A 20,545-nucleotide genomic window follows, 5' to 3' on the forward strand; every position below is an offset into this window, starting at 1 on the left:
AGATAGCGTGTAGAAGTGGCAAGAACTTCTATATCTCATAACTTCAGTAGACAAGATGTTTGTTTTCATGTACTGAAAGTCCGTCTTGGTGTTGTGGCTAATTGCTTGAAAGGCACCACTAGACATTTTCTTCTACCTATTTTGGCATATAAATGGTGGCCCAGTATCGTAGTATCTACAGTGAAATCCCAGAGTGGTAAATTTAAGCACATATGCCGACCCAGATGTACCAGCATCAGGTTTAAGTAGAGGGACGAAGTTCTGAGTGTCCCAACAATGATGCATTTGGATAGTGGTCATCTCGCTCTAAACCCAGCGATCTGCTCAGTTATAGCTAATAACCTCGACATTTCGAATCTGAAAAGTCGTTGCTGTGATTCTCGTAGTCAGCACATATCACGGCAAGAAAGTGACAACTCAACATACGTGTGGTAGGTCCAGGTGATCCTGACGATCCCTCGGTTTGATAGTTGATGATGCTATAGCCCGGTTAGTTTCACCACAGGGCTTCTTCATATAAGACTTACAGCCTGAGGCCTTTTCCGATGTATTCCCTTCCGTACTGTGTCGTCACCTCCCGATCGTCGAGGAAGAACTTGACCCTGACATCCACACCATTCTCATCACGCAGTTCAGCCCTAACAGAATGCCACTGCGTCGGTTCAGGATAGTCGATGTCCAGAGCGGTGACCTCGTCTGAGGTGTTGAAAGTGTTGAACGAGATCTTGCCGGAGCCCTTCCACTCGGCAACGTCAATCTCTGGTGGCCACCCACTTGCGGCGTTGAGCCAGAAGGCAGGCCACGTGCCCCGGTCGACGGGAGCAATGAACTCGGCTTTAACGTCGTAGCCGCCACCTGCGACGACTGCAAAAGTGGATTTGGCGTGGATGGCCCCAGAGAGGTAGTGGATGGGATCTTCTTGGCCGGTTACGGGCTCGGCTGTGAGGGTGAGGACGCCATCGTTGACAGAGACGTGCTCTTGATCCATTCGGGCGCCTCCATTATGTGTAGGTCCCCAAGGATACAAATAGTTCCAGTAGGTCTCAAGAGAGTTGAATGAGTCCGCAGGGATGTCAGTCACAGCGCGTTCTTCGAACGGTGGTCGCAGGCTATCACAAGAAACGCCCACCGAGTGTAGGGCAAAAAGGAGGGCAAGGGCATACATGGTAATGGACTCTTTGACGAGAAGTTGTATCTTGAGGTGTGTTCAGTGTTTCTTTGGTCGGCCATGGACGGTTTAAATATTTGTTTCCTCTGCCGGAAACCTGAAACGAAAGCACCACAGGGATGATGAAACATGGATCGTCGTATGACGTGCTCCAAACATGTCAAAGAGGGTATTTAATGCACCAACGGGATATTTCTGCGTTGTTTTGGAAACGTTGGTTTGTGCTGGCGGAATGAAACGTTGTTAATCCGGACGAGGATTATCATGGCCAACCAACCGTGTATTTTTAATATACCCCTATGTAGTACTCATGGGTCTTTAACATCCGAGATCTTGAACCCTCCAGGGCACAGTTTCTGGAAAACTTCGCTCGGGTCGTACTTGGCCGCCGCATCCTTCATCTTCTTGACATTCTCGACACCGTAACTACCCAACGGATCCTGGCTCTTGTCGGCATAGTTTAGATACGTCCACTCGAGGTTGCCTCCTTCGATAGTGGCCGCAAACTCGCGAACCTGCTGGATCCACGCCTGCACCTTTAGTCGAGCAAAAGCCTCTTGCTCCGGAGTGTTGGCCATGACAACAGCGAGGAACAGGATACCATTGTCCTTCTGTCGTTCGACGCCCATGACGTTTCCGCCAGCCTCAACACAGCGCTGCCCGAAAAGAGCAGGTAGGGGCTGGAACAGGCATTGAGTGATAAAATTTCCATCCGGGATAAATTCTTTGAGTTCCTGGACAAGTTGGTCATGCAGTTCCGACGCCTTTGTAATGATGCGGATGTCGTTCTTGAAACAGGTCGTGAACCATGTGTCACTGAAAAGGAAAAAGTCAGCTCAAGTTGAGCGAAAGATGACAGGGCTTGACTTACTAGTAGTTGGCAGGGATATTATACTCAAACGCCATCTCTGAAATCGTCGTCATCTTGACCGTGTTCAAGATCTCTGGGAGAGCCAGCCACTTTTCATATGCGGAAGGCTTGTCGACACCAGCTATATTCGCATAAAGAGTAGCGACAACAACATCCTTAAAGTCAGGCATATGTGTAAATATGGTGACCAAGTTGCTGTTGATGTCGTTGGGCACGTTGTCCGTAAATGCTGACAGAGCCTCGATGGCGCCTGGAATCACCTGTTTTGGGAAGAAGGTCATTCCTCCCCATACCTTGTCGCATGGGATCGCCTTCATTGTGAACTCGGTGACGATGCCAAAGTTGCTTGAGCCACCCTTGAGGACGAGGAACAGATCCGCGTTGTTCTCCTTGTCGGCAGTGATGATGTCGCCGTTGGCGAGAACGACTTGGTATGAGACGACGTTGTCGCAGGAGAAGCCTTGACGGGCTGTGAAGAAGGCATTGCCACCACCGAGCAACAGACCAGCCACTCCGACGTTGCCTTCACGACCGCCAGCAACAGCACGTCCATACTTGTTGAGCTCGGCATAAACGTCACGCCATCGGCAGCCAGGCCCGATGCTAGCAGTCTCAGCTTCTGCGTTGTAGGTTGTCTTGTTCAAGTGAACAAGGTCAATGGTCACACCATCTTGGATATTGTTGGATCCCGCCCAGTTAGTATGACCGCCACTTCGAACAGCGAACTTTTGGCCCGCGGCGACAAGAGCCTTGACAACAGTTGCAACTTCTTCAGGGGAACGGGGTTGGACAATGCAGGCGGGGTTGATCTTTGCGCTGTTGGACCAGTATGACTCTTGTCGCGCCTTGAACTCGGCATCCGTGGGGGACAAGATGCGCGACTCAAGGCCAGCTGCGACGAGGCCCTGAGCCTGGGGGATGTCTAGTTGAGGTGTGGGAGCACCCATGGTGAAGGTTGGGGAAGTGATTGCAAGTTGAGGTGTAAGACAAAAAGGAGTGGAGAGGAGATCTGCCGTGATAATCTGAGGACAAAGTTGGACTTTATCATCCACATTGACCCCTTGACAGCAAAATAGGCTTTCTGAGGGCCCCTCAAATAGCCTATTAAACCAGGCCTCGTGTAGGATCAACTCCTCTTTCGGATATAGGAGTTACAGCCTGCCCCTGGATCGCGCATCTTGGCGTTCCATCTTTGGCTACCAGGATCCCTTGTTGCATAGCCAACACTCGCAACTCCTTGCCTCTATCGGGGTAGTCTTGTTACAAAGCGTTTCTTCGCTTCAAAAACCCATGTTTCTTCTGCCAACGCTACGTGACTTATCCCTTTCCCCTCGTATCAAGGACTAGGTAAATGCTCTTGGGTCAGTAAGCTATCTCTAAAAGAATCTTAGTCTCGGGTTTTACGTAGTGTCCGCCAGTCCTTCTGCTCTCCGAGAAGTCAGCCATGTCCGTCTTTTTGCATACATTCAGCTTTTGCTGCATCTGGAAACACCATGGCTGCCGTCGTGAATGGCGTCCCCGTCGCCATCCCGCCACCCAGAGGGCTATGAAGTCGACTTTGATAACCCTCAGCGCAACAGTGTGACTGCGGCATACTGGCTCTTTGGCGTCGGGAATTTTCTTGCACTTCTTTTCATGCTTCAGCGAGCCTACGTTCGATTCGTGATTCAGAAGACACTCCGGCTGGAAGATGGTACGGCTGCTTGATCCCCTTTTCTCCCCGATGTTGATGCTTCAGATAATTGCTGACATTCAAAAGCTTGCTTGGGCATCGCCTATGTAAGTGCAACTCTTGGATGGTCTCGAAGTGGTCTTGACCGAGTCTCGATGTTAACCCCCATAGGTGTTTTCGGTGGTCCTCCAAACCCTCATTATCCGTAAGTATCGCCTTTATCCCACCCAACAAAAACTCTGGCACTTTCCTAACGTTTTTCATCCTAGGCGACTTTGCTCGTGGTATAATGGGTACACATGGCTGGGAAATGCCAATCACAAAATTCGCCATGTTCGTTCGAGCGTTGTACCTCCTCCCGATCCTCTACAACCCCGTTCAATGCGGTGCGAAAATGGCCCTCCTCCTCGTCTACCGCCGACTTGCACCTCAAATGTGGTTCCGCATTTCCGTCTGGTTCACGACTTTTGTGGTAATCGGGTCCTCCTTAGCCATCACATTCGTCACTATCTTCCCCTGTCAACCAACTCGAGCGGCGTGGGACATCACCTATACGAATCCGAAGTGCATTGATAGAAATGCAGTATACAAGGCCACGGCAGCTCTGGGAGCCATTACGGATCTCATGGTGCTCGCGATCCCCATCCCAGTCGTCATACCGCTTCAGATATCGATGAGGCAGAAGGTTGGATTGATCTGTTTCTTCGCTGTTGGTGGAGTGTAAGTCGCATACAGCCGCGTGTGTAGGAGACAGAGCTAAGAGTCATGCAATAGGACCGTATTCACCTCCATCATGAGACTTATAGCACTCATCAACTCGATGGGTGATATGGACCAATCTTGGGGCGGCGGGCCCGTACTCCTTTGGATGTAAGCCCCTCTTGTACTGTACAACGACATGGAAATCATTCTAACACTGTAACAGTTTTGCCGAAGCCAACCTCTCTTGCATCTGTGCCGCCCTCCCCACGGTCAAGCCCTTCATCAAGCACATTTCCCCCGAATCCTCGGCACGACCGATCCCGCGACCAAGAGCGGCCCTGCATTCTCCAACCCTAGCGCCCCACCAACTATCGGAGCGATAGCACCGGCAACCAAAGACACGATCGATACCAACGTTTCGATGATGGCCCTATGTACCCTCTGCAAACTGTATCCAAGGTGGAGGCGTCCCAGGGATACGATCCCAACGTTGGGAACACTTGGCAACATGCACGTCAGAGTTCGTTGAATAGCCAGGGGGATTCTAGCTCTGAAAAGGCTATCATACAGACACGAACTACAGCTGTTACATATTCGGCTTGATATAGCGTTAACAACCTGGCGGACTCTGGGTATCTATGCAAGTACAGGATAGAACAACATGTAATAGGCATAGCTATACATAGAATAAGTGTATGCACAACTGAGGTATGGTACATAGCTAAGAGCAAATACAGTTATGGGTTCATAACGCAATATATGCAAATTAATGCTTTTCATAAGAACATAGCTTTGTTCGGCTAATGATATATGCATGGGTTAATATGTACTAGCTTAAAATGGCCTGGGAGTAAAAAGGCCCAACACTACTGGCTACAAGAAAGAAACCTCTAAACAAGAGAGTTGACATAGTTCTCCAGGTTGGTGTACCCGTTAGAGGCAATCTTCATACCATCAGACTTATCATTGGGGTTGAGACCATTCTTCTTCTCCCACTCATCAGGAATACCATCACCATCCGAGTCAGTAGGCGCCTTGCCGCTCGCAATCGTGCCCACGCCGCCAAAGTCATTCTCGTTGGAGATCTGGGATCCCTTCTTTCCATACGTCTTGACCTCCTCGACGAGGGCAGTGTCGACCTGGTCGCGGGTTCGCGAGTTGCCCACACTGCTAAGGACCACGTTGAGGGCCTGTTCCGCCGTGCGGGCGGTGGCAGGGGCGGGGTAGTTGTAGGGCGTCTTGACGATGTCCATGCTGGAGTAGCAGGTGGTGCTCTCGCAGAGGGCGGAGCCGTCGAGCTTTCCGTTGCGGTTGGAGTCATAGAAGTTGTTCTTGACGTCTGTAATGTGTTAGTCTAGGTTGTTCTCAACCAAGCAAAGAAACACTCACAAGCGTGGAAGTTGGCGTTGCCTCGCGTGAAAGCAGTAACACTGGTGTGAGGACCAGAGATGAAGTAGTTGTTCATGATGTTGACGTAGCTGTCACCATCACTTCCTCCGGCAATGTAGCCACCGCCACCTCCCCAGTTGTAGATGACCTAGAACATTAGCCTCACGAACCTAGAGAGTTGACAAGATACTCACATTGTTTTGGAAGTCGTTGACTCCCTTGACCTTGGGGTTACGGGTCTTGTTGTCAATATACAGGTTGCGGAACAGACTGACTCCTCCGTCGGTCTGCATCAAACCACCGCAAGAGTGCGACACCAGGCCTTGAGCGATGATGGTGTCCTGGATGGTGACCTTGGAGACAGCTCCGTTGATAGAAAAGGTCTCGTCACGACCCCACGAGGCACTGACGTGATCAAAGATCATGTTCTTGCCATCAGCGATGGTGATGGCGTCCTTACCCGAGGTTCCTCCTCTGCCCATACGGATGGTGATGTATCGCACGATGGCATCGTTGGCGTTGGAAAAGGACCAACCATTGCCGTACACCACAATTCCCTAAGTACACTTTAGCACATGTCTCAAGGGAACGGAATTGGATTCGACATACACCGCCAGGAGCAGTCTGGCCAGCAATGTAGACGTTCTTGGAGACGACCATGCGGCCAGTAATTTTGATGATGCCGCCGACGTCAAACACGACAATCCGGTTGGGCTTTGACACGGCGTCACGAAGAGAACCCTTGCCCGAATCGCTATTGATTGTTAGAAATTTGAAGGCATCAGGTCCGTTTTAAACTTACTTAAGATTCGTCACCTTGTAGACCTCACCACCATTGCGACCACCGACAGCGTCCTTGCCAAAGCCCTCGGCTCCGGGGAACGCAGGAACAGCAGCCTGGACTGCGGAAGCAGCCGCGAGGGTCAACAAAGAGAGGGAGAGCTTCATGTTTCGACGATGGACTGGAAGAAAATGGCCCAGATACTCATGTTTCAGATCAAAAAGGTGGCGTACAAACCGCCTTATGTATCACCCCCAAAGACCCCTGAAACTTTCTCTACCGAGCATATGGTCTAAACACCAGCCTAAACCTCTGCTCGCCGTCAAGAACGGGGTCTAGAATATCCTCCAATGTTTACCCTTCGGGTAATTAAGGGGGTGAACGGTGTTTGGTGGCATGTTGTGCCGATTGGTGGAACTGCTGGGCAGGGGTGTTGACAGGCCTATTTCTGCCACAGGAACAGTTTCAAAGGGGGACGAGACTCCGAACTGCTGTTTATGGGCTCGGATCGCTAATAATACTTCTTCTATCATGGGAGGAAGAGTATTGATTGGTGTGTTAATCATGTTTAGCTGATACAACAGTGCATTCGGTTCAATCATCGAACGGTATATCCGCCTCTTCTCGTATTTCGTAGTTTGGTTTCTCCTCGGCACAACAGCCTTATGCTCCACTTCAATCAGTTCTACGTAGAAGTGGTTGCAGGGGTCTCATTGACTTAAAACGAGCAGTACCTCGAACATCTCCAGGCCTTCTCTTCACATGAACTACTTATCAGCTCTCAGCCAGGTCAAGATCGGATCCCAAGGAGAGCGACTCGGATGACTTCCAAGTCCATCGCAAACTCATGCTCTCATGCAAGGGCGTGGATTCGCATTCTTTCCTTCTACAACACAATAAGACTCAGTACTTTCAGAATGATATTGAGTCGCAGCAGTGTTACTATTCGGTCTGGTCCTACTACTAACTATCAATACTGGCTGGGCTTAATGTACTCATGTACTTGTTTCTTCCTTTTTAGTAGTTTACGATGGTCATAGACAGCAAGGAATGTTGTACGTCAATGAGCCCAGGCAAAAGTACCAGATTGAGCTTTGGGACATATCAAAGCCCTACAACCTGAACGATATGACCCTAGTGCAACTTGATTATAGGGTGGTAATGGCTACTGGAAGGAACAAAAAGATAATAGTTGCGTCCGCATGTAGCATCTCGGAGCGCTCAGTACAAACAGGTACCCAATTTTACACTAACAAGTTGGGTTTCTGCCGTTCTAGAGCACAGCCGAATACGATGAGGTAGGACTTTATAACCTGGTGCAGTGATGTTGTCAGGAAGCCTACTATCAGTTCATGCTTCTTTCTGTGGTTGGTAGAGATGACTCCTTATGGTACCGTTATCTTCAACAACTCTTCACATGAGCAACTTGAATGCAAACTCTGCTCTAATCCCTTTGATAAAATCTTAGATATATCTTTCCTAGTTAGTATCAAAAACGCAGTTTTCGGGGCCCCTCCCCGACGTTCTCGCATTGTGGATCGTGCGGCGGGGCCGACATATCGGCCGTTCAACACGCCGGACCGGCCTCGAATTGCTCGGCAGCGGCCCGGGCTCCGAGAAACAGGCATGCTTGAGGACAGGAAGAGAATAACACGGCCGTTCAATAGGCATTGCATCGAAGTAGTACAGTATTCAACACTTGAGGAAAGAGGTGTCAGAACGCCCTATCGTTTAATACGCACTTTGAGTAGATATGTAGCAATACGCATGTCATAGATCCTAGAAACATCTCGTCATCATTATAGCCAGTTATAACTCGGTTGAAGAAATGGAAAATGGATTCAGAGTTATAGAGTTCCATCTTTTCTGCTCTCGTGACTTACGCATGTCGGTTAGTACCCGACGGATATGGTGTGCTCTGCACTACAATCGGCTATCATCCGAGCAACCCCATCTGCCCCCGCGTCTGCTCCAGGAACGAGGCATATTCCGTTGGATGTAGCTCATTTTCCCAAATTTGTCTCAACTTATGAATATCCTTATTGGAGAATATCAGCCTCGAATATCTGGCATATACGTCGGTGGTTAGGCTGATGGAGGGAGTTGAGTTAAGGTCGGCCGTGGTGGCCGGAGCGGGACTCTGCCGATCAAGATGCAGGCATGGCGTGGCTCAAAGAGGCAATTGACATGGAGCCCGGCACTACGTTGACGTGAGGCACTAAGCCGCAGACTTTATGTGGGTATAAGTAGATATAACTCGCCTCTCTCCCCTCACTCAACCTTTGTACTGGACCTATCAGCCTTTATCACAAACACAGAATGTCTTCACCTATTCCTCCCCGGGGCATCTATGCCCCTGCCGTTGCCTTCTTCAAAGAGGATGAGACACTAGATCTTGATTCTATCCGAACCCACCTCACCCGTCTAGCCAAGGGTGGTGTTGCTGGTCTCGTGATCCAGGGCACAAACGGAGAGGCCATGCACTTGAGTCATGACGAGAGGAGTCAGGTCATTCAACTAGCAAAGAGTGTCCTCAAGGAGCATGGTCGTCCGGATACTGTCGTCATCGCCGGGACCGGTGCCCAAAGCACCCGCGAGACCATTCAGCTCTGCAATGAGGCCAGCGAGGCTGGTGCCGACTTTGCCCTTGTCCTGAGCCCCAGTTACTTTGGTAAGAGGACCTCATATACAAAAACTACTTTCTCAACGTGCTAACACTTGACTCAGTTGGAGCCATGCAAAAGCCCGTTCTCTCCAAGTTCTTTGACGACGTCGCCACCGCTTCTCCCATCCCAATCCTCCTCTACAACTTCCCCCTCGTCACCGGCGGTATCGACCTGGACTCTGACCTCATCACCAACCTGGCCGCCGCCAACCCCAAAATTGTTGGCACCAAGCTCACCTGCGGAAACCTGGGCAAGTTGCAGCGCCTGGCCCACGAGCCCCGGATCGGTCACCCCTTCGCCGCCTTTGCTGGCAAGACCGACTTTTTCCTCCACGGCCTCGTTGCTGGCTCGCACGGTGTCATTGCTGCTGCGGCAAACCTTCTCCCCAAGGTTCACGTGCACGTGCTGAAATTGTACGATGAGGGCAAGCTCAAGGAGTGCCAAGAGCTTCAGACTCTGCTGAGCCGAGCCGACTGGGCCCTCGTTCAGCTGGGCGTGGCCGGTATCAAGGGTGCACTGGATCGGTACTATGGTTATGGCGGTGGACGAAGCCGGAGACCGCTGGGCCAGGTTGATGCGAGCAAGTTCGAAGGCGGTGTGGATGGTGCTCTCAAGGGTCTGATTGATCTGGAAAACTCCTTGTGAGGAAGTAAAATAGACAAGTCCAAGTAATTTGCAGTTCTAGACACCAACATCAATACCAAGTAGAATAAAGCGTTCAGAATCTGCCCCGGAATTTCAAGAGCACGGTGAATTCACTATATATATCTCAGATGGATCTCACTCTCCGGTGTCTCTCGGCGAGAAAACAGACGCGGCTTAGCTTGATAACAAAGAAATATTGCCGTTGTGCTTTGGAAAAAGCCGAGAAAGTGGACTAAATAAATAAGAACGAGGAATAACCCTTGCTTTCTGCGTCAAGTTCATTGGTGCTTCTTTGTTATCTAGATGCACCTAACAAACCATATACCTCAAGAGCCTCTAACAATGAAGTAAATCTAAGATGGGATAAAAATTAGGCTCAGTGGGTATTCTAGCAAATCTGTACGCATCATGGTTTACTATAAAACATGGGGTGCCGGCTTCTCAACAACCAACCCGACAATATCCCAACTGGGTGGTCAAAGACTGCCCAGTGCCCACCTCCTCAAACTGCAAGAGTTTGGACATTCTTCAGCCTTTGTTACCTCTTGTTTCACCCCTCTTCTAAGAGTATGTCTTTGTAACCTTCCTCTTCTTTTGTGCCTGGCCAACACGTTCTCCACCAGCCCGTTTCCGCTTGTTCTGCTCCCGGGCCATCTTGGCAGCCTCCTCAGCATTGAAAGCCCCAGGATCATACCTGGGTAACTCGATCATATCCAATACTTCATCGTCTTGATTGATGATGGGGAGGAATGGTCTCTGTCGGAACGGTTGAGGGCGAAGCCTCTTGTGCTGCTCAGGGTGCGGATAAGCTTGAAGCCGACACTCCCTTTGACTAGTATCAAGCGCGCCCCTGAGAAAGTTATTCCACAGGTCAATCACTTTAGTCTGGAAGCAGAAGAGATCCCACGCAGCTAGACTTTGAAACGTCCAAGCTGGTTCAAGGCCCCCGCCGGGTCCAAAAGGGTGAGGCATAGTCCAAGCCATGCTAAAGTCAACGAGAATGCCGTTGACGTACTGAGAGATGCTCATATCCCTAATAACAATCCCGCATTGATGAATCTTGTGCAGTTCTTCCAGCATCCGCGGAAAATGCGAGACGGAGAGAATGCTGTCAATCCTGTGTGATAGTATATCCGACTCACCCTTATACTTGGCTGGCTCCACCCAGTCCTTGACGATACCTTTGATCTCAGAGGATGTAATCAGGATGGATCTGGCGGTCCTTGGGGGAATTTTGGGATGACGGGGAAGCTTCCACAAGGCGTTGCGCATCTTGAGCTCCAGAGCTTGATCCACCTTGAGCGAAACGTAGCCGTAGACCTTGACAGCAAGGTGTTCGCGATTAACCTCCTTCAGTCTACCAAAGGCGCGGCATTCCTGGTAGAATGGGATAAAGTGTGTTTCAAACTCGTGTTGTTTTCCCATGGGGATCGTCTCGTACTCCTCGGCATCGTATTCGGGCTTTGCCAGCTCAGTCTCTGTAAACTTTTCCACAACCGTTAGCAACTAATCCATCGTCAAAGATTATGATATACTTACAAATTTAATGGCGTATAGATGACCTCTGATTCTTGTTTTTACAATGGCGCCATGTATGCCATGGTGCCCGAGAAACTCGAGAAACTCGACATCATCGGCAAGAAGATCGTGGTTGAATGGCTCTAGCTTGGGGCCATCGCCTTCGGGTAGTGGTTTTCAAATTTGTCATGATGCTCAGATGGTAAAACCCGTACGTACTCTTTCTTTTCAGTGGCCCAGTTGATGTTTGATCGAGAGCTGAGAGGAAGAAAAGGTAGAAACACGGTGGGTGGGAATCCTCATATACCCCAACATGTTCAAAGACACGGCTTGTATGAAAGAAGAGGCCTGACTGAACAAGTACTACAAACAAACCGAGACCTCACTTAGAACGTACAAGGGAAGGAACAAGGATGAGGGCAAACATGTAGTAGAGAAGCAGAACTGGTTCAGTGCATAAGCACAATGCCATGCAAAAGGCGAAAGGATAACTCTTTGTCTTCCACTTGGGCCCTATCCCGTCACAATAATGGGCACCAAAGGCTTTGTCCAGAAATGGAAAGTTCTTGTCAAATAGCCTATTCCCGTGCTTAAGTCGCTTTCTTACGCTCAAAGGCTCCTGTACACCAAGACTCAGAAGCAGTTTTGCATTGGCGATGCGCGAAATGTTGGCTCTTTGCCATGCTTGTTTATAGCAATGGCAGCGAAATTATTTTTACGGCTTGAAATGAAGACAGCCAAGTTGACCTCTCAATTCTATCCTGCCGTATTGAGATGAGTCTCTGCTTGCCTGCCCCGATCTTCACAACTTCTCAAGAACGTCGTCGTCTTGACTGCCAGTCCATTACCCACAAGCCTCACAAGCACACTTCGTAGCAGCGCAAAATAGGTGCCAAAAACTAGTCTGTCAAATGAGGATCCTGTTGTCATCGTATACGCAAACATGGATGGGGAAAACGTTGGCAACTCGAGAGTAGAAGGGACTCTACTTCAACTCTAGATCATGGCAGCACTTGCTAGGTGTCATATTGCAAAGCTGAAGACCCCTAACTCAACAAATCCGGTTTCTGCCCGGTTAGCTCAATCGGTAGAGCGTGAGACTCTTACGAGTACACAATCTCAAGGTTGCGGGTTCGACCCCCGCATCGGGCTATTCCTATAAAATGATTGAGATTCTTTTTGCCAACCGTGGCTATTTCTGCCCGGCTCCTCACCTTCGGAGGGAAAGCTAGCGATGTTTTTGGTGGCTGCTAGAGGGGCCTCCCCAACCGCACAACATTGTTCCAGGTCAGTCAATCCCTGCGCCAACAAATGCACGACGCCAGTCACCAGTGATGTCGGCCATTTCTCAATCATGAATCGTTTCGAGGATTCGCCTCATCAAAGGGTCATGATAGTCATCACAGAGTTGCTCTTCCGCTTGCTCAGATACACCCAGAGTGTCGTGTCAACCTTCCTCGAGTTCCGCTTCATCACGTTACATCACAAACAACAGGTCGGTATCTGAGGTCACCAGTCAGTATTCGTTCGGGTCCCATCACATAGGCGCACTCACCAATGGGGTGGCTGCTCGACAGCTGAGGCTTCTGGGTATACTTGGTCTCGAGGATGTCGCGGACGCTGTTGAGGAGCTCGACGTAGCTCTGCTTGGGGTTCGCCTTGATCGCCGAGATGAAGGCCCACGACATGGCGCCGGTGGCCTGGGAGTTGATGGTAGCATCAGCCCTGTGAGTACATGTTAGCAAAAGTTCGCGAATCCCTTTGGCGATACTCACGATGTCTGGTCATCCTTGCTTCCCGACCACATGATGACGTCGGCAGGCGAAGTTCGCGTCTGCTTGGTCTTCTCATATGCGTCGTCGCCCGTAAAGGCAGACTTGGCCAAGCTGAAAACGGAGCCCGCAGCGCCAGCCAAGTCTCCTCTAGAGTACGCGGTGAAGGCGTCAAACAGACCCGAGGCAGCTTCCTTGGCCAGGTTGGGCTCCTTCAAGACACCCTTGGTGGAGTAGACGTAAGGAAGATCCATGACTGTGGCCGAATGGCACGAGTCGAAGATGGCAGTGAGACGGACACCCTGTCCCAGAGGCTTCACGACGTAGTGGTGAATCTCGTCATCGACAATGTGGCCAGCCTGTTGGTGGTCGACTGGGTAGATGCACTCGTCGTATCCGTCATCCTCGTCACCGTCCTCGTCTTCGACCTGTCCGCCGTGGCCTGACAAAGTTAGAGCTGACGCATTCTGTCACAAAAGGGTGTGACCTACCAGAGTAGTGAAGAAAGAGAGCGTCGTTGGGCTGGGCATTAGACACAAGCCAACCCATGGCGCGAATGATGTTGCTTCTTGTAGGCTGCATCGTAGGGTTGGATTGGTCGTCGGTCAAAATGACCATATCCTCGCGCTTATACCCATAGCGCTCAACGAGGAAGCTCGAGACGTTGTGAACATCGTTGATGCAGCCGCGAAGCTCGCCTTCCTGGCCAAAGTAGTTGATACCGATGAGCAGAGCCTTGCGCCGGCCGGTACAGTTGGAGTACTGGAAAGTATAGCCTTCGGGAGCTCCATGGCCGAACTGCTGAGGCGCCGAAGGAGGAGGCGGACCGGAGCGGGCATGGGCGGCGTAGCCGTGACCCCGTGAGAGCGGGTATCCGTACGCGTCGAGGCCGGGAGGTGGAGGGTATCGTGGAGGAGGGTAGCGCTGGTATCCGGGCTGGCCACCGTAGCCCTGAGGAGGGTGCTGGGGAGGAGGAGGTCCCGAAGGAGGAGCATAGCCGTAGCCGCCGCCGCCACCTCCGTGATAGCCTTGACCCGGGTAGTAGGACATGTCGGCAGGTTATGTGCGAGGTAGATTGTGGTGTTGATCCTTGGCGCGTGTAGCGACTCGAGGTGGAGGAAGAGGAGAGTTGTCCAGGATTAGGAGGAAGATGCAGGAGGGAACCTGATGGAAAGATGGGAAGCTCGAGACGCAACAATATGGGGTCGGCGGCAGGCCGGACGAGCTGGCAGGGCAAAGATTGGTCTGGAGCTGACTGGCTCGACCGACGCGACAGGAGGCAGCGCAGCCTCAACTCAGTCTCACGACGCACGCGGAAGCTCTTGGTGCTCCGGAGCGACAGCGGGCGCTAATTGCGAGGCGGGGCGGGCTATGAGCTGGTGGTGGTGGCCGTGGTGGTGAATAGTGATGGTGACTGGAGGTGCTGATGGAGGGGAGGGGTCCCTTCGGATCCCGGTCGACGCGGGGCCCTCACTTCGACCCTTGGTGCTCTCACTCCATCCGACCTTCCCCTCCAGTCCCTGGGAAACCCCTGGAGTCCAGCTGGAGGCCGCTGAGGTGCTCACTGCAGGCTGCCGCTGGATGCCCTGATGGCGCCGGACTGTTGTGGTCCTGTGGACATCAGCGCCAAGGTCTTGGCTGTCCCTTGGCAGGCCTTGGCGCTGCAGCAGAGCCCCTCCCCCTCACCGCAGTCCATGTCTGATGCTGGCGTTGCAGTCGCAGCACGGGATAAACTGCTGGAGTGTGTATCAGAAACGTGATTGACACGGATTCATCATCACAAGGGACCGAAACTGGGACGTCTGAGACGAGATGGGGGAACGGGTGGGCGCCCTCTGGAGCCCCGCGACAGGATGCTCCATCCCCAACCTCTCTGGAGATGAAATGAGGCTTCACTGGCGGCCTCCCGCTTACCTCGGGGCGTCACGCCGGGACCAGCTGGGTGACGATGCTGAATGACCGTGTGTTTACAGACACGTTTTTTTGCCTCTCGTTGATTCCGTGAGGCGGCATGGTCGGACATTATGGCGACGTGCGCTCAGGCTCCGCCACATGTATCAACACAGCACGCTGCGATGGATGGATGCCGCCCCCTTTCCTGGACCACGTCCGATGAGCTTTGAGTGGGGATTTGAGCGCTTCGAGGGGAAAGCCGAGCAACACTTGTCATGAGCGTCCAGAGCCCATGGTCAGGTCAGACAAGTCAGGCCCAGATGAGGCATAGCCCAATGGAGATGACTGGAAGCCATGTACCATATACCAGTGGAGATGCGGTTTGGTTTTCTTGGTGTACATGCGTCCAAGTACCGCGCCGGTGCGATATCCACACTTCGCTTCTGCAGACTAGAGAGCGTTTGGGCCGGTGAGGACTTGTTCCTGTCAGAATTCAGTTCAGAGTTTACTGATGACGCCTCTTTAGACCCTTAAAAAGAAGCATGTTTGCGAGGACAAAGAGCTCCTCAAGCTCAAGCTCTAAAACTCATTTCATGGAGGGGCAGAAGATGCTGCCCCGCCGGAACGGGCCGCAAGGGGCATTAACTGGCCAAAGCTTCCGGCCGACCGTTTTCCAGACGGTGTTTGACTGCCCTGTAGAGGGGTCGGTTTAAACGGGCACAGCTCAAGATACGACAGCACCAGTGTTGATTCACGGATGGAGTGGAAAGCAAAAGAAGCAGTGACATGCATCGATTCGAGTGACTCTCTCAAACAGTGACACAACTCGCTTCACCCCACCATCCCCATCCCATCCTTGCACCGTTTCGGCAGTGCCAAGTCGTCACGACTGACGATAACTGAACGGGTCCATCTTTCCTTCCTTGTGTTGCATGCGCCTGCCTGTATTCACCAACGGCCAGTGCCTGCCAGTGACAACCAGCTGTTCACTCCTCGCGCCTTGCACCTCAGGCCTTTCGCCATATAAACATAAATCCCTCCGCCTCTCCTCTGTTTATTTTTCCCTCTCATCTCCATTCTCTCTCCTCTTCCTCTTCTTCCGCATCTTCCCTTCTGCACATCCTTCAACCAAGCCTTTCGGCATCACCTCCCACCTCTCCGAGGTCACTCTCAACCATGTCTTTCTTCAAGAAGCTTACCAAGGAGCTCGAGAACTTCGGAATCGGTGATAAGGACAAGGACGAGAAGAAGGACGAATCTCAGTCCCAGGCTCCTCCTCCCCCTCCCGCCGAGGGTAAGTGTCGAGTTGATCGCTTCCAGCCGCTCTAGCTAACTTGTCCTCCCCCAGGCACTCGCGCCTACGGCTACCACGGTGAAGGCGGCCAGGGAGGTCCTCCTCCCGCTCAGTACTACGCTGCTCCTCCCCAGCCTGCGTACCAGCCTCCTTCCGACAAGCCTCCTCTGCCTGAGGGCTGGACTGCCCAGTTCGACCAGCAGCACCAGCGCTGGTACTATGTCGAGGTAGCTACCGGTCGCACCCAGTGGGAGGCTCCCGGCCAGCACGCCCCTCCTCCCGGTCCCCCTCCCTCTGATGGATCTCGCGACTTTGGTGGCCATGGTGGTGGTTACGGAGGTGCTCCTGGCTATGGCGGTGCTCCTGGCTATGGTGGCGCCCCTGGCTACGGCTCTCCTCCTCCTCCCGGCGGTTACGGATCGCCCTCTCCTGGCTACGGTGGCTACGGATCTCCTCCTCCCCCTGCCGGTTATGGCTCTCCCCCTCCTCCCGGCGGCTACGGAGGTGCCCCCGGATATGGCTCTCCTGCTCCTTACGGCGCCCCAGGCTACGGTGCTCCCGGCGGCTACCCTCCCCAGGACGGCGGCCACAACCCCTACGGAAACGAAGGCGAGCGCGGCGGCGAGAAGAAGAAGAGCGGCAGCTCTGGCATGCTCCTCGGTGCCGCCGGCGGTCTCGCTGTCGGTGCTGTAGGCGGTGCCCTCATTGCTAATGCCCTTGACGACAGCGACAGCGACCATGAGAATGCTCCCGCTCCCGCTCCGGCCCCTGTCACACATACTGAGTACCACGAGTACCATGAGTACCGTGAGGCACCTCCCGCCGACTACAACGACCCCTACGCCCAGGACGGACCCCCTGCCGTCCTTCCCCCCACTGATGCCGATGGAGACTCTGTCTCATCAAGTGATCGCGAGGATGTTCAGGAAGCTCGTGAGGAGTACGAGGAGGCTCTTGCGGCTGCTAACGACTCAGACGCCAGCAGTAGTGACCAAGAGGAGCTTGAGGAGGCCCGTGAGGCGTACGAGGAAGCGTACGAGGAGGTGTATGAGGACTAAGGGTGCAAAATGAGCCATGATTAACGACGACGCATTTCAGGTCAATATCCAATCGGGATGGGTTGAAGCCGTGTAGGCAGGGAAGCAGGTTACCTATTGAATTTGGACTCCACTTGTTGATACCTTTGTACATTGTACAAGCAGAAGGAACAAGAATGCATGCATTCATTTCGTGATGATGCTACATCTTGGCGAGAGCCTCTTGGCAATTAGCACTGCCACTGTTTTGTGAGTGAAAGAATGACTGAGCATCCACATGTCGTTGATGTCGAAGGCCTGGCCTGGCGTGCGCTGCACCTCATGTGCCGCCGCGAGTGCTCTGCTGCAGCGCATGCATAGCCAGGCCAGGCGTCAGACCATGTCCCAGACGCGCCGGGGGTGCATAAAAGGATACTAGTAGCCATTGTTTTCGCTTATCGGCACGGAGCCAAGAACTATGGGACCCTCTTTGCCTCCAACCCCGGTCTCGAAATATCCGGCCTCTGCTCCGGCCGAGAACCCGAGTCTTCGGGGTTGAAGTTGGAGGCCTCACCGGATGGAGTCGAGGCAGTAAGGAATAGTAGCATGACAGCGCAGTTTTATGAGGTAAAAGTCACCAGAGAAAATAAACAAAAATTGAGGCAGGAAAGGAAAAAGTCACTCATGTGAGTTGTCCAGTGTCCATGCTTGCTTGGCATTACACGAACGTGGTGAGGGACTCTTTGCACAGCCTCCTTCACTCCCCGCTCTTGTATGTCGATAGTCGGCGGTTGGTTCTTGGCGACTGGGAGTACCTTTATACTTGCTCCGTATTGTATCCGTGGACCGTTTGAAACTGAGATTGCTACGCGCCCTTTTTGGTAGGGGGATGGGGCATTGATGTTGATGCCCATTCTCTTGTGCTTGAGGTGGTGATGATGGCCTTACGCAGTACCTAGATAGGTACACTTGAGCATCAGGACAAGTAGTTATTCAACTTTCCATCTACAATACATAACGGTTTCACAAACCTAAGCCCTACGAGCCCTCTAGCGGGCGCGGATCCCCCTTTTTTTTCCTCCTATCCCTCTGGTTCCCACACGAACCCTGGGTGGTCATTGAGGCTGTGTTCTTGACAGCCCGCATATCTCCACAACCGAGTCAAGAGAGGGACTCGATCTCTACAATAACAAGGAGTTCTGAATCGAGATTAAAAGAGACACCGCCATTTACACTGGGATCGACCGTTTTTACTAGCCTCATGCCGAGATATCTATACGGCAACTTCTTGCCGAGAATGCGGCAATAATCACACCTCCATGATGCTTGATCCGATCAAGCTTTTTTTTTAACAACGGTCAGCGAGAAACACGCACCTTTAACAAGGGGAGGGAAAAGCTTGACAAGAAGCTTGACAAAGAAGCTTGTTTTCATCTCTTGCTTATTTGTTTTTTCTTGGAAGTGTAGGGGGACCTTGTAAAGGGGGCGTACCGGTAATATGCTTGGCGCGCGTGGATGGTTCCGTGTGTGGTGGTGGTGTTGACGCATCAAGGGGTGTAGTCTAGTCGAGGAGGAGATTGGCAAGTAGATACGAAGCGGTAAGACGGAACTTGGTTCTTTCAAACTTGACTTTGTTGTCGTTGTTGCTGTTGTTGTCTATGAAGACGCTTCCCTCGACGTGTGCTCTAGCAATGGCTCTCTCCATAAGATGACACTCCCCATTGTGATGGGAAAACTGATGACACAGGTCTATTTCTTGGTTCTTTGCTACTCAAGTAGGCCGTTTTCCTCATTCTGGCTATTTCTCTCTGCCAGTTCCCAGAAACACTCGTCACGATAGAAACAATGCTGATACTCAAGAACCTCCCAGAACAAACACACACAAAAATCCGACAGCGAGTTCACCTCCGCTGGGTATCAATAAATCCATCCTCCGCTCATCGTTCCGTCGTTTACTTTTCGTTGTTCTTCTCGTCCATGCAGATACACAGCGCAGCCATGAGGGCCATGTCGACGTTGGGCGCCACGACGAGGGCGTACGTCTGCTGGCCGAAGAAGATGTCCTTTCCGCTGAGGAGCTTACGGTCGATGCGGGCGACGGCTGTGCCTGTCGTCTTGTCCATGATGTCGGCTGCGTAGTCGAGCCAGCCGCCCTTCATCTCGAGGACGTCTTGCTTGCCGTCGGTTGAGGTGAAGGTAGCTGTGGCCTTGGATCCGAGCACTGGAGCTGTCAGTATGAGACACATTGCACAACAAAAGGGAGCTTACGCTTGAAGCTACTCTTGACCTCCATGAGGACCTGCCCCTGCGGACTCTCAACGTGGAACGTGGTGTGGATGTTGAGCAGCTTCTTGACAATGTCAAAGAGGTGGTTGCCCTGCATGTCGTAGACCGACTTGCGGCCCGAGATGCTCAGCATCTTTCCCTCGACCTTGAGGATGGGCTGGCCATTGGCGAGCTTGATGTCAAAGCTGTCGCCCGTCAGGGAGAGCACCTTTTCCTTGAGCACCAGCGTCTCGGTCTGTCGAGCGATGAGGTTGGGGAAGACGCCGACCTGGCGGGGCGCGGGCTGGAGCTGGACGGACATTGTGGGTTTGTGTTTGATGGTGCTGACTATGGATAGGACTCGATCGAGAGGAATGTAAAGAGGATGACGTCGCAAGCTCTTGGACCGGACCCTTGGGCCCTTTTAAAGGTGGCAGAGACCCTTGCGGACAACCAAAAGTCAGTCACATGGAAAACGCCTATCCTCCCTCCCCGCTGGGACGCGCGCTGCGATCAGCCATGGGCAGCTTCTACTGGCCAGGAGCTGCTGCTACTAACCGTAGGGCTGATCGCAGCAACGGTCCCGATATAGCAACCACGAATGGATAGGGTGTGGCGCCGGCAAGGCTGATTCCACTTGACCTCTGAAGCAAGGGGGCGGTGGAGGAGCTGAAAGAACGATGGATCATGGCTTCAACATGGGCTGTTGAACGAGAAAGGGAAAAAAACGCCTTGCGTGCAGAAATGCTCGTCGCTTGTCGCTGCTCATTCGCCCATCCGTCCTGCCGGTACTTTTCTGCTTGCCTCCTGTCGAACGAGTCTTGGCTCGGTAGCTCAGCTCCGAGAAAACAGCTCCGCCGGAAGTGATGTTTCGCATTGTCCACCTCATTGGG

The 20,545-nt window shown here is 52.3% G+C and overlaps 8 protein-coding genes across 8 annotated transcripts; 3 read left to right on the plus strand and 5 right to left on the minus strand.

The window, feature by feature from the left end:
* Nucleotides 1–324: 324 nt before the first annotated feature.
* On the minus strand, nucleotides 325–2,986 carry MRS44_008148 (uncharacterized protein; the record flags this gene model as incomplete). Its single annotated transcript, XM_046281044.2, has 5 exons — nucleotides 325–371; nucleotides 427–479; nucleotides 528–1,195; nucleotides 1,492–1,984; nucleotides 2,040–2,986. The coding sequence occupies 5 exons, from the start codon at nucleotides 2,984–2,986 to the stop codon at nucleotides 325–327; spliced, it is 2,208 nt and encodes a 735-aa protein (XP_046133829.2).
* A 562-nt stretch (nucleotides 2,987–3,548) lies between these two features.
* MRS44_008149 (uncharacterized protein) lies at nucleotides 3,549–4,796 on the plus strand (the record flags this gene model as incomplete). Its single annotated transcript, XM_065620800.1, has 6 exons — nucleotides 3,549–3,732; nucleotides 3,799–3,818; nucleotides 3,883–3,916; nucleotides 3,981–4,431; nucleotides 4,486–4,581; nucleotides 4,637–4,796. The coding sequence occupies 6 exons, from the start codon at nucleotides 3,549–3,551 to the stop codon at nucleotides 4,794–4,796; spliced, it is 945 nt and encodes a 314-aa protein (XP_065476872.1).
* A 507-nt stretch (nucleotides 4,797–5,303) lies between these two features.
* MRS44_008150 (uncharacterized protein) lies at nucleotides 5,304–6,750 on the minus strand (the record flags this gene model as incomplete). Its single annotated transcript, XM_046272699.1, has 5 exons — nucleotides 5,304–5,752; nucleotides 5,803–5,950; nucleotides 5,997–6,359; nucleotides 6,412–6,556; nucleotides 6,605–6,750. 5 exons carry the CDS (start codon nucleotides 6,748–6,750, stop codon nucleotides 5,304–5,306), a joined length of 1,251 nt encoding a protein of 416 aa, XP_046133827.1.
* Nucleotides 6,751–8,902: 2,152 nt separating this feature from the next.
* Nucleotides 8,903–9,894, plus strand: MRS44_008151 (uncharacterized protein; the record flags this gene model as incomplete). The annotated part of the gene is made up of 2 exons (XM_046272698.2): nucleotides 8,903–9,254; nucleotides 9,311–9,894. The coding sequence occupies 2 exons, from the start codon at nucleotides 8,903–8,905 to the stop codon at nucleotides 9,892–9,894; spliced, it is 936 nt and encodes a 311-aa protein (XP_046133826.1).
* Nucleotides 9,895–10,455: 561 nt separating this feature from the next.
* MRS44_008152 (uncharacterized protein) lies at nucleotides 10,456–12,095 on the minus strand (the record flags this gene model as incomplete). The annotated part of the gene is made up of 4 exons (XM_065620801.1): nucleotides 10,456–11,379; nucleotides 11,434–11,559; nucleotides 11,810–11,856; nucleotides 12,020–12,095. The coding sequence occupies 4 exons, from the start codon at nucleotides 12,093–12,095 to the stop codon at nucleotides 10,456–10,458; spliced, it is 1,173 nt and encodes a 390-aa protein (XP_065476873.1).
* A 794-nt stretch (nucleotides 12,096–12,889) lies between these two features.
* On the minus strand, nucleotides 12,890–15,207 carry MRS44_008153 (uncharacterized protein; the record flags this gene model as incomplete). Its single annotated transcript, XM_046269097.2, has 6 exons — nucleotides 12,890–12,915; nucleotides 12,968–13,137; nucleotides 13,188–13,626; nucleotides 13,676–14,212; nucleotides 14,497–14,838; nucleotides 15,099–15,207. The coding sequence occupies 6 exons, from the start codon at nucleotides 15,205–15,207 to the stop codon at nucleotides 12,890–12,892; spliced, it is 1,623 nt and encodes a 540-aa protein (XP_046133824.2).
* A 1,046-nt stretch (nucleotides 15,208–16,253) lies between these two features.
* Nucleotides 16,254–17,429, plus strand: MRS44_008154 (uncharacterized protein; the record flags this gene model as incomplete). The annotated part of the gene is made up of 2 exons (XM_046269096.2): nucleotides 16,254–16,371; nucleotides 16,426–17,429. The coding sequence occupies 2 exons, from the start codon at nucleotides 16,254–16,256 to the stop codon at nucleotides 17,427–17,429; spliced, it is 1,122 nt and encodes a 373-aa protein (XP_046133823.1).
* A 1,910-nt stretch (nucleotides 17,430–19,339) lies between these two features.
* MRS44_008155 (uncharacterized protein) lies at nucleotides 19,340–19,974 on the minus strand (the record flags this gene model as incomplete). The annotated part of the gene is made up of 2 exons (XM_046269095.2): nucleotides 19,340–19,608; nucleotides 19,656–19,974. The coding sequence occupies 2 exons, from the start codon at nucleotides 19,972–19,974 to the stop codon at nucleotides 19,340–19,342; spliced, it is 588 nt and encodes a 195-aa protein (XP_046133822.1).
* Nucleotides 19,975–20,545: the final 571 nt, after the last annotated feature.

This window comes from Fusarium solani, assembly GCF_023522795.1.
Source record: "Fusarium solani strain SB1 chromosome Unknown bctg00000004, whole genome shotgun sequence".
In the NCBI taxonomy this organism is placed as follows: domain Eukaryota; kingdom Fungi; phylum Ascomycota; class Sordariomycetes; order Hypocreales; family Nectriaceae; genus Fusarium; species Fusarium solani.